The sequence below is a fragment of the Corylus avellana genome, chromosome 10 (genome assembly GCF_965113065.1).
Source record: "Corylus avellana chromosome 10, dhCorAvel1.hap1.2, whole genome shotgun sequence".
NCBI lineage: Eukaryota > Viridiplantae > Streptophyta > Magnoliopsida > Fagales > Betulaceae > Corylus > Corylus avellana.
Window position 1 is genome coordinate 17,721,173 of NC_142499.1, and position 13,155 is coordinate 17,734,327.

General features: G+C 36.3%; 1 protein-coding gene across 1 annotated transcript; it reads right to left on the minus strand.

Moving 5' to 3' along the window:
* Positions 1 to 6,609: 6,609 nt before the first annotated feature.
* Positions 6,610 to 9,354, minus strand: LOC132191922 (Ribosomal protein L4/L1 family). The gene is made up of 2 exons (XM_059607055.2): positions 8,171 to 9,354; positions 6,610 to 6,947 (listed from the first exon to the last, which is right to left on the minus strand). The coding sequence occupies exons 1-2, from the start codon at positions 9,272 to 9,274 to the stop codon at positions 6,834 to 6,836; spliced, it is 1,218 nt and encodes a 405-aa protein (XP_059463038.1). The 5' UTR covers positions 9,275 to 9,354; the 3' UTR covers positions 6,610 to 6,833.
* Positions 9,355 to 13,155: the final 3,801 nt, after the last annotated feature.

Below are 13,155 nucleotides of genomic sequence, written 5' to 3' on the forward strand. Positions count from 1 at the left end.
GGTTTGATTCGTTGCCGTTGCGAGCATGCGTTTTTTTTTCGGGTATGGTCCTTGCGCTTCACAATTTGCTCATGGATTTCCTTCCGTACGCATTCTGAATACCTTTTTCAATATATATGCCATTTGACCAACTTGCTTTGGCCTGGTCGATGCACCTATAAGTTGACAAAATGCCATGTCAAGGGGGGATCAAATTCAATTGGAGATGGTGGCTGACATTAAAATGGAGTAGAAGGATTTCTTTATATTTTAAAATAAGGGTTAATTTTTATTTTTTTTTAGTACTTAGGTTTTTCATGTTTTTTGTTTTTGACGTATCATAAATGATTTTTGACTTATGGATAAATATCAATTTAGTATATCCATCATCATTTCCTTAACCAAATTAACGAACTGTCATGTGAATTATTTCGATCGCCTCTGAACTTGTTTGGGGATGACCGAACCACTCCTAAAACTCTTGGGAGGTGGTTCAACCACCTTCAATGGCCAAAATGGAGTGGCTGAAATCACCCAAAATGCCTTGGGGAGTTGGGGGTGGCTTGGTCATAGGGGTGGTTAAGTCAAGTTCAATCTATGATACGAACTTAAACTTATGTGAAAAAAACAAAAACAAAAACAAACGTGAATACCTAGATACTAAAAAAAGTAATTAACCCTTAAAATAATTGAATAGCAAAAACGTAAAAACCTCATTTACTCACAAAAAAAAAAAGAGACTAATGTTATCAACTCAATTTATTAAATTGATATATATATATATATATATATATATATTTAGAATATGTGATTTTTATATACATTTTTAATATGATTAATAACGTATGTGCCTTTTACATGCATTTTTAACAAATTGCAAATTATGTGTTATAAGAACATATGTCAATTTAATAAATTAGATTAAAAAAACTTATTTTAACCTAATTTGAAAGAACACTTTATCTTAATTTATTTGTCTTAATCAAAATATTTGATTGAAATCTAAAAAAAAACACACTTTGATAAATGGGCTTTTCTTGAATGATTCAATTCAACTCACTATTCATTTTACGTTGAATATAATAAAGAGACGGCTTTGTCATATTGACTTATGATTTTAGCACGTTGCAAATTACCGGTTGTCGTTGCAGTGGCAATTGGCATGGTATTATATTTATAATTTTATATGGAATCCGAGTAGACAAACAGATATTATAGTATCAACTAGTCATTTAATTCAATAACGTTATAGTTGGTAGGTGTATTTGGTTGAAAAAGTACATCATTCAACATCGTTAATTGGAAGGGATTTTATGAAATTCTGACACAAATAAACAAGATAAGGATATAAATTTTGGTCACAAACTCTTCCTTTAAAATTGGTTTGTAAATGGTGGGTCTCTAAGAGCTAACCTAAGCGGGACAAAATGATCCTTAACATGTTTCTACACTTGGTAACTAACGTTCATGGTGGCCTATTTTATCGACACTAACTCAATTGTAGTAATTTATCTTTTGTTGGCTTCACTCATTTATCAATATTCAATGGCTTAATATTATGTTCATACATAGTATTAAGACGTTATAATCAAGCTTGTAAGTCGTCTCCTTTGGGTTTGATCCTAAACTTGATGTGGTGGTGTTTAGCTCTAATACCAAATGATAAAAACTTTAAGTAAAATTCACCATTGAAAATCGACTTATAAGAGAATGGTATCCTAGAACTTTGATATACATGGTTAAAATTAGATTTAACACAATGATTGTACTAGAGCTTAGTCGAACGAAAAGGTAAGGATGAGATCCGGTTGTAATAGAACCTTCAATGCTTAAATCAATAAGTGGTTGTTATAAGAAAATTGTAGTTATATAACAATCTTCAACTGTAATTTTGATTTTTAAACTCCATAATATGTTGTAACATATCTCTCAAACTCAAGGTAAAAAGTTGTGAAAACTTGAGTTTAATCTTTGGTCAATGACGGAGGCCTAAGATGGTGGCCAAAAATTCATTGGAGTTGGTGGCGGCCAACTAATAAACCTCACTAGAGCGGGCTGCCCGAGTAGCCTTTATATAAAAATGGGCCTTAATTAAGCCTTGGACCCAATGCTTATTTATTGTATTAATTATCAGCGTATATATACATACAATGACGGAACTAGGGGGACGGGCATAGGCAAGGCCCCCCCAAAAACAAGGAAAAAAAAAAATCTAATTAAAAAAAAAAAGTAAAATAGGGCCAAATTTGGCCCAATTTTTAATTTTTTTGGCTATATCCAATAGAAAATTTGGTCTTATTCTTAAATTTTTTGGGCCATACCCATTAATTATTTTTTTTTTTTGCCCTTACTTTCAAATGTCCACCTTTTTGGCCCTTACGGAGTTCCTTAGTTTCGTCCATTTATATTTCCGTCCCTGGATACATAAATCTTTGACAATGCGCCATGTATTACTCTGCCGCTGACCAATAATTTAATATAATAGTGAATGATGATAGCTTATTATCATACGTGCTTGTATCATTTCGGGGGAGATAAGATGTTGAAATCAATTATCAATAAATAAAATAGGTGGTCCATTGTAGTTGGGGTAGATCCTAAAACTCACATTATATTAACATTTAATTATTACACGATACTTTATAACTTAAATGACGTGTCACTTTTTAGTCCATTCTAGCTTTTGTTTGAAGAAGAATGAAGCATGAATCAAGAGCACATTACTATTTTGTCATGGATGTATCTCATATGCCATCTAAAAAAAATCAAAGTATGACAAATGGTATTAGAACTTGTTAACACAGCTATCAGTCCAGGTAGCGACTCGAATTCAAAGCCTTGCTAAGAGTAGAAGAAGAAATAATATCAAGATTAGAGAGTAAAGAGAGATTTGACAATGTGTTTGACTAGGTGGTAGGTAGGCTGTTCCTTTTATAGAGTGTCTGGGTGTGTGAGGATTTACTCTGTAACTACCTCTCCCCGAGGTTATGTTGTGGTTTTGACTGTATTTAAACTTTGTTTGACATAATTGGGTTTATTGGATAGATTCTACTTTCTTTAATGTTGGACACATGTAGTTTGTTTGAACTGAATGATCTTGGTTGATCTGCTGAATCCGTGGTGCATTAGTGACCCTTTGCTTCGTGGGCCTCTGGCCCCAAGGTGGGGCATTTAGGCCTTTTGGCGCCTATACAGGTGTTGGGCTTTCTTCGGGCCTGTGAGGCGAAGCCCATTATCACACCAGTAGCCCGCTATTTCCTTGGGTCACTACTGTGACACAATAGAAATTAATTTATGAAGATGGGCTTTTCATGAGGCCAAGCCCATTATCACACCAGAACTAATGAAGAGAATTAAATTTTAATTGGATTATGAAAGTGTTGTGTGGGCATATGTTAAATCTCATATTTGCCGTGTATTAAGTGAATTAGAGTTACATACAGACCTTTATTGCGATTAATCCTTTTGAATTACATCCCTACAAAGTAGGCTGAATTCTTTGCAATTGCTGATTGGGTTGACTATTGAACAACTCTTTTAACACAGATTCACCCCTATAGATGGCCATTTGATGTGGTGAATCATCATGTTAAAATAACATGTTGCAATATTTAGATCGTTGGATTGTAAAGCATCATAATTAGGCTATCATAATTCAAGTCTTGGTTCATGAATTAGTAGGTGACCATGCAAGTTGTCAAGCATAACTGGCTCAACACGAGTTGTATAATTGGTGACAAGTGAGTCATATTCTAGATTCAGCCCTACAAGGATGCCGGATGTCAAGTCGTATTCTTTGACAAGTTCACCAATGGCAGCCAAGTTTTGTGCCAAAGTTTATGCATTTTCAAAGTAATCAAAAATAGACATCGCCAATTTCTTCAATGATGCAAGTTGAAAGCAGGACTGTATTATACGTGCCTTGGATTGAGAGGTAAACATTTTCTCCAAGGCGACCCAAGTTGAAAGCGGGACTGCATCATACGTGCCTTGGATTGAGAAGTAAACATTTTCTCCAAGGTGACCCAAGTTGAAAGCGGGACTGCATCATACGTGCCTTGGATTGAGAGGTAAACATTTTCTCCAAGGCGACCCAAACCTCACGCGAGGTTTTCATGTTAATAACATTTGCCAAAATGTTCGTAGAAAGAGAAACAATCAAGGCTCTTAAGATAAGCTTATCTTGTTGATACCTGAGAGATATTGGTAGTTTCACTAAATAAGCACTAAGTGGCGTTTGCCTTGAAGCTCTGATACCATATAATGAAATATGGATATTGATTGTAAAGCCTTAATTAGGTCTTTATCTTCTCATATATATATAAGTAGACTTACAAGGGAAGTTTGAAATATACAAAATAAATAAGATCTTATCCTAACAACTAGTTTGAAATATACAAACAAATAAGATCTTATCCTAACAACTATGATAATACTGTTACAAGCAAATCAAATAATACAATCAAAACAACCTAAGATACAATCTAAACAAATTGAGATAAGAATATCTCATGTAATATCTGTAATTAGATTATGACATTTCAATAAGGCCCACCAGAAGATATGACTTGAGAACCTTAAGAGATTGCCAACGCACATTTTTCCTTGACTTCCTTAATTCTCAACCTTGAGGATAAGGTTATTTTAGCGTGGGGGAGTGTTAATATTTCCAAATATTTTCTAATTTTTCTTTTATTTTGTCAACTATGCATTTACATTATGTTGATCTTGTTCTCACATTTAGGATTTTCATTTTAAGGTTTTGTCAACTATCAAAGCCTTTTATTGCTCATATTGCTAAAATATTTTTGGGCCTGGTATAGTAACCCAACAGATGTCTACAAGGCCTTGAATATCTCAATTGGTTGAAAATTATGCGTTATGAAATGAGAAGTCACTAGTTCGAATCTCTTTCTTCCCTTTCAGTTCTCTTGTGCGGATATGTAGAAATGCAACTGTGGCTTAAGCCAAAAAACCGATTCCATCACGGTTGTTAACTGAATCTGATCAAAATGTTACTCTAATTAAAATCCATCCTAACCTTTGTTCTACTTGCCAATAAAAAAAAAATCTATGCTAACCAAGCCATCATTTGGTGCACTTTTTATGATTTATTTTGAAAGCACTCCCACTTATTCTCACCCATAAGTAGTTTAAAACTACCATTAAATTTGTAATGAATTTTAATATAGTTTAACAGCTACCTATATATGTGAAAAAATTTATGGGCCTAACTCATCTCATAAAAGCTTATTCAATAAAAGAGAGTTGCCTATTCCTTATAAACATGCTCAAAATCTTGTTCACAAGTAATGTGAGATTATTTCTCAACACCCTCCCTCAGGTGCACGTGCAGGCCATAATTTTTCCTGGTCCTTGTTATGGGGCAAGTAGTGTGAGCTCCATTCATCTTGTGGTAAGCTCTAGGCCTAACTCATCTCATAAAACCGGTTCAACCAAAGAGAATTGTCAATTTTTTATAAACATGCTCAAGATCTTGTTCACAAGTAATGTAAGATTATTCCTCAATAATATGTAAATAAACCCGTGTGAGAAAATGAGTGTACCATTCCGCATATTTTGGATGAAAGTGAATTTGAAATTTTCATTTTTTAACGGAAATGACTTGGATAAAGAAAGACAAGTATAAATCACTAAACGGTTAAAGTCCTAATTTATTATTTAAAATTCATAATACAAATGTTCCAATATGGGTTTGTTATTCCCAGCATTTGCAAGGATAGGCCTAGAGGCCCGACCCTAAACCCTTACGACCAAAAATCACCTGCAATTTCTACGAATGACAAAGCCATATCATTATCTTTCTAAATTAGTGGTCATTCTATGTTAAAAAATAAGTGGTCTTGACATAGCACGCCTTTGCTCCGAAACTTTCCACCTCCGTGAAGGTTTTCCTCCACCTATTGGGGAGGGAGAGACCATGTTCTCCCTCCTCCCCTCTTTCTAGTGCAGCCACTTCTCCTCCCACCTCTTTCAGCTTCAACCTTCTTCCTCCGGTGGTTGCTACCGTTCGCACGAGAGTTCACAAGTTCACATTATGTAACCGCCTTGACAGAACTCGATTGACCAATTTTTCTATAAGTGTATGTAATTTCATATTGTTCTAATTCATTTTGAATCTGATGATGAAAAGCTCACCCCTCTTCAAATTTTAGTATTGCCCACTCTCTCCCTTTTGAATTAGGAGTGAAAAGGATCCTCAGAATCCTATTTCTTTTTCAATTAAAAAAAAAAGGTCGAATCTTTGCCACATCATAGATTTATGTGAATAAGAAAATTTAAAAACAAAAATTCTTCGATCCCATTCTCTGTGACAACAATAACCTCCACGGCCACAATCGACAGAGGGGTCAACTACTCTCTCACACAACACCACCATGGGCAAAATCTCAAGAGAGCCTTTAACTAATTATCATTCAAACAGAAATAAACAAAAACTCTTACAAACAGAGGACATGGGAAAATGTGCAACAAAATAATCGGATGTGATCAACCAAAGGAAAAAAAAAAAGAAAACCAATTCACGAATTAGATGAAAAAAAATAAACCATGGATCAAAATATAATATTGCAGACAAAAAGTGCATAACATAGCAATAGAGAGAGTAGATTCACCAACTAAAAGCCTAAAATATTTAATTTTAGTTCAAAAAACAGAAACTCTTTCACCTTGGGCAGAAATCAAGATAACGAAGTGGGAGGAAAGAAAAAACAATAAGTGATATCTTATTCCCCCCATTTCCTCCCACCTAATCTCATCCATGTCTCAAAACTGTAAGCAAACTAGATCAACACAACGAAAGTAAAACAAATTCTGAATACCAGAAAAGCAAATTATTGGGACACTCCAAGCCACTTGGTGAAGTTTTCGAACTCGGTGTAATCACTATCAGAAATCATAGTCTGGTACCAAGCTTTCCCTGCAGCCTTGATTGCAGCAGCCTCCTCCTGACAGATGAAAAATAAACAAGGGAACAGAAAAATGCCCATTAATAACTGCTGAAAATTCAAACAGAACACGCTGGCCAAGCATTTTCAATTAAACATTTATCATTCATCAACAAGAAAGCTGTAACTAGAACTGTGGCATTCATATAACCAAACATGCCTAGTAGACAAGGAGGCATAGTAAACAAGCACAAACATGTACCACAAAGTTTAGGCTCAATAAGATAAAAAATAAAATTATAAATTTAGAATATGTTGGTATACAAATAAAGGCATGAAATTGAGGAAGATGTCAGATTGTATAAACAATTCTAAAACTTCAAGAAATACAAAATTAGAAGAGATCAAATTTGCAAAATTACTATAGCTAATTCAACATGAATTTGATAGCCAACTAAAAAGAATGGAAAAGGAAACAACAAGGAAAGATGGTATGTTCCAAAACCCCAAATCCCTAAACAAAGAAAAAAATAACATTAGGGGAGACCATGAATTTCATGTTTGAAATGAAAATTGATATACAAACAAGTATTACACCAAAAGGAAACATCAAAAGTTTTGAAGAAACACTAATGCCAATTCACACGTACTCCATCAAGCCTTGAATGGACTTGATAAGAGTAATACTTGGGCCAAGTATTACCAAGTATTACCAGACCATTGTTTAGAAACTTCAAAAGAATTCAATCCCATTTACTTTGGACAAGGATCAATAGACAATAGACACCTAATTCATAAAAAAAATTACACATGCAATTGACATTCTTCATTTCTACTATTTTCGATACCTAATTCATAAAAAAAAATCACCACCTATAAACGATCAGACATACATAATCAGTTATTATACATAATCATGGTAGATAGAAACTATTAATCATTGGAATTATTAAGTAAGCAAATTTCTCCAGTACTTGCAAATGTGAAAGACTTCTGCTGAAGAAATTGTGATTCTCTAGAGAGTTTTCATTCAAGATTCTAAGATTTAGAGATAAAGATAATTAGTTTTATAAATCCAAAAAAGGTTTAATTTTTCCTAAAAAAATCATACTCAACTACATCTTCAATAACATAGACTTTGAAAAAGAACAACAATATTCCCTCCATACACACAATATCATCCAAAATTATATAAACAACAACGGCAATACAAAATTCCTGTTCATTTCACACAATTAATAGCAAGATAACCTTCACAATAACTAAAAGCAGAAGCGACATACCTTAGTGATTGGCTTCCTCTTCTTGTCAAGCTTTTCCTTTTTGGCCTTGACGCGCTCGGCCTCGGCCAAAACAGCCATTCTCCTGGCAGTCTTGGCGTACGGGTTCAGCTTCAGCAGGGTGTTGAGGTTCTTGAGCGGGTTCTTCTTCATAGGCGCCCGCTTCACATCCCTCTTAATCGGCCTCACGACCGACTGAACCTCATCCGAGTTGATAATCCTCGACAGGTCAGCGTTCACCATCTTCGACCTTGGCAGGACATAACCTTTCTTCTTCAACGAGGGCTTCTCGAACGATCCATAGATCGAGTCCAGCTTCTCGAAGGCCGACTTGGTCCAGATCACGAACCGTCCAAGGTGACCACCAGGAGCTAGCTTCAGAAGGTTCAGCCTCTCCACGTTCACAATATCAATACCAGGAATGTTCCGGAAGGCCTTCACGAGTTTAGCGCCCTCGGTTCCATACACAATCAGAGGACCCTTGCGGTTGATGTAGCGGCGATTACGCATCTTACCTTTACCCGGGCGGATCGCGTGGCTGTCCTTCGCCTTCTCGGCGTCGGGAAAAGCTCCGATCTGTTTGAGAACCTTGAGAGCCGCTGAAGTTTTCTCGACACTCTCGACGGAGTCGCTCACCACGAGGGGCAGTTCGGGGACAGACTCGATGCGGTGACCGCGGGCTTGAACGAGAGAGGGGACGGCGGAAGCGGCGATGGCCGAAACGATGGCGTAGCGCTTAAGGTTCACATTGACCTTACGGTGCCACCTTCGCCAGATCTTGGTTGGGGCAAACATGCGACCTCCACGGCACATGTTTCCGAAAGCACCCTGGCCGGCGCGGTGGGTTCCGCCTCCGGGAACACGGGGGATACGGGACACGGCACGCCCTGTTCCCCATGACTCGGCAGATGTCTGGTGGCCCGCCTTCTTCGACACGGCGTATGGTTGCCGCTTGTTCTTTGATATGTTAGCGTGGGTGAAGTTAACGATATCGGGTCGGATGGAGGCCCTCATCACATCGGGTAGATGAACGGTTGGGGAAGAGTCGGTCGCCATGTCACCCTCGAGCAACTGGACGGTAACGAGAGGACGGGCGGCGGCGGCCATTGGTGCGGAGTGTGTGAGTGTGAAAGTGAAAATGAAAATGGGGGAGAGGGGCTCAAGGGTTTAGGGGAGAGAAAGGAAACGAAGTTTGAGCGGCTTTTATAGTGTGGAAAGCTAGGGTTTGCTGAAGTGACTGACTGTTTGGGTGCGGGTTGGGCTAATCCTGAACCTGGTTTTTTATTCTTGTTTGGGTTTAGGTTATCCAAAACGTACTGAGAAAAAAAAAAAAATATATATATATATATATATATATATATATATATAATGTACTATTTCCATCTCTTTCATATACTCTATTTGGATTTCAATTATTTTTGACGATTATTTTATGTTGCATTTCTAACAGAAAATATTTTCGACTGAAAAATCTTTTGTAAAATATTTTTGAGGTGTAACATTTTTTTCGCCTTAAAACTTTTTATTTTCCGTGTATTTAGCAAATAATTTTCGATGACTATTTTTTTTTTTTTTGGGTCTACACCAAACAATGGTGGCCTTAAACGCACCTTATTTTAAACAAATTGTACAAAGTGATGATTGTTTTTTCAAGGTTGCTTGGTTTAATTGAAGTTGAAATATATAATAAACGACTCGGTTAAACCTCACTACTTTTGCTTGCGGCCTCATCGAATCAAACCGAAAATAGTTTATTTGAATAGGAAAACATGCAGTTAGGTATATTTAAAAAGTATTTTTGCATTTTCATTTTTTAAGAGACAAAAATACCCTTTGAATGTAACTAACTGGATATTCAATAAACTTGAGAGGATCCTAATTAGAATCAAACGGTATACATGTTTCAATTCCTTAGGCCATGCCTTGAGATGATCAGGATAGTTGTATGGGCCTTGCATTATTGAAATGATTAAAGAGAAAATGCAAAAATTAAACTTCAAATTTGAAGGATAAATACCAATTCGTCCTTTAGGATTTGGGTTATAGATATGCCCAACTCCAGGCCCAAACCGACTATCCCATTGAAAAAGAGGGTAGAAAAGAGAATTTGAGGAAGAAATCCTCCAACTACTTCCCCCACCCTTTCACCCTTTCAGCCCTGCATATCCCAACCTTTCCCTATCCGCCCAATTAGGGTAGACTTAAAAAATTCATCCGCCCACCCGAATAATGGATCCGACATTACCCTAATGGGTGGGCGGATACGAGCGGTGGAGCCAGTCTGCTCACCCCTAAATTCTAATTAACATCCCAATGTTTTCTTCAATTCTAGCATCTTTAATCAGTATCCTGCGAGAAGTCATTTGGCCTCAAGAACTTTAGTGACAACTATACCAAACTGCTAGACAAAGTAAATTTGCATAGAGAGCATAAAATCAGTCTATATGATCTTGCTAGTGTATGGATTTCCAACCAAGCAAACATAATTAGCAGATCCTTTGGATAAACAGTGTAACAACTACATAACACCCCTAGTCACACAACAAAATTCAATGGCAGCAATTTTATGCCCCCTAGGAAGTGAAAAATGGAGAAGTTCACTCACTCAGCTTCACAACTTCATCACATCACCAGCATGTTTACCTTCATAACACTTAATTTGAAGATACAGAAACCTTCTGGATCATCCGCATTACCTGAAAGAGTAACAATTATAGACAAGTGGCAGATAAAGCAGCACTGTTTGTCCCAGTTTGCCAACTCACCAAAATGAACCTAGAACCTTACAAATCCTAAATGAACTCCATATGTTTATGTCTACTTATCTTTCAAAAAAACAAGTAGCAACTCCTACAGCTTAATCTCTAGCATCTACATGTGTCATATATGAAACATTTAAGGATGTTTTTAGAAGGCACCGATCTAGCCACATGAAGTTAGTGATACAGATCTCTTGATCCTGCATAAACATCCTCTTGCAGGTCCTCAATGCACCCATGGCTCTGCCAATTAAAATCACGCCACAACAGATTGGAAACCAATTTTTAAGCTCTGAAATGAGTGTTTGCTCAATAGAAACTTAATCTTTGAAAAAGCTAAAAAGACTGAATTCATTTTGTCTGAACTTCAATTTCTAAATCGCATCAATCTTGAAGTTATAGGAGTGCAATCAGCAATGGTCAAGGATAGTAATACAGCCGTTAAACAATTGTTCTTCAATTTGTTCCTCATATAGATAACCATGCAAAAATTTTGAAGCATCTCACCATATACACCATCCTATTCATTCATTTCTCATGAATACAGAGCAAGGGGGGAAGAACAATTGTTTAACCATCAATTTTCACTACTTGTTATTCCACTGGACAAATGTCATCAATATATCCCATCTTCATTCCACTTGCCTCAAAAGTTTAGTTCTAGAGCATCTAGGTAAAGTTCTAACTAATGAGATCTTAGACAGCATAAAAGACATCACAACTCTCTTGCATCTCTCTAATGAATTCATTTATAGCCAATCAAAAGAACAAGGGTAAAATACAGCCCACTCAAATCAGCCCATTGCAAAGGAAAATACTCTTGCCTATCGTCAAAATAATTGGAATCCAGCCAACATGCGCAATATCCTTGCAAACACTTTTATTATTTTCTCTTTTATCCCAAACAACCTCATTTACTTTTGATAAAGAAAACTATCATATGTTTGCCATACTGCATATCTTTCTTACTATCTCAAGATTTTATTAAGCAATAAATGTTAAGGGCCTAACCATTGATCCGAAAGACTTAATACTGCTGGATACTGATTTGGTTAAACCTTTAGCCCTTAGGATCGTAACATTTCACACACTTCCGAATATGACGTCTACAGCAGCCCACTCTATCGGCACTGATTCTATGGTAGCCATTTCTCTTTTAGTAGCTCTAATCACTTATTAATATTCAATTACTTAACACTATACTCATACATAATACTAAGACATTTTAATCTAGCCTACAGATCGCCTCCTTTGTGATTTGAACCTGTGACGTGGTACTTACTTTGATACCAATTGTTAAGGACCTAATCATTGAACTAAAAGCCCTAGAATTGTTGGATATTGATTTAGTTAAACCCTTAACCCTTAAGATCGTAACATTCCACACATTTCTGAATCCGACGTCTATAGCAGCCTACTCAATCAGCACTGATCTAATGGTAGCTCTTTTTCTTTTGGCAACTCCATTCACCTGTCAGTATTTAATGACTTAAACACTATACTCATACATAATATTTAAGACATTTTAATCTAAACTATAAATCGCCTCCTCCGTGATTTGAGCCGTGACGTGGTGCCTACACTAAGGGCCTAACCATTGATCCAAAGCCCTAGGACTATTGAATACTGATTTGGTTTAACCCTTAACTCATGGGATCGTAACAATAACACACTAAATCCAAATCTAATCTTTAAACACTATCATGTTGTACTTGTTTTAATTTGTGCAACTCTCACAAAGTTTATAGTTTGAGTTACACTCCAATGCCAGAGTGATCTCTAAAACTTTGAGTTTCTCATTGAAGCTCACATGTAAACTCAATGCTGTAATTGGTGAAGAGTTACCGCTTATTTGCATATTCATGAGAGCTCGCCATTGATGTAGTCCTTTAGCATGTTTCTCACATTCAAAGGATTGCCAATACTGATAAGAGCTTCTTCAAACCGTATAAGTTGCTTCTTCCTCAGCTTAAACACCAAGTAGATATAAGATTCATGATCAATTGCAGCCAGCATTATGGTTAAGGAAGTGAAAATATTATCTTAGAATATAGAAGGTGAAATAACTCTTCAAAATAAGTGACAGAAACTTCAGCCCACAAACAGCATTACAATTCATGAAAATCTAAATCAAACAAAATCTACATTTTCTAACGAATGACAGGCAAAGCCTATAATTTGTGTTCTCAAACCGAGCTAAAATGGGAGGAATTCAAATAGACAATAAAA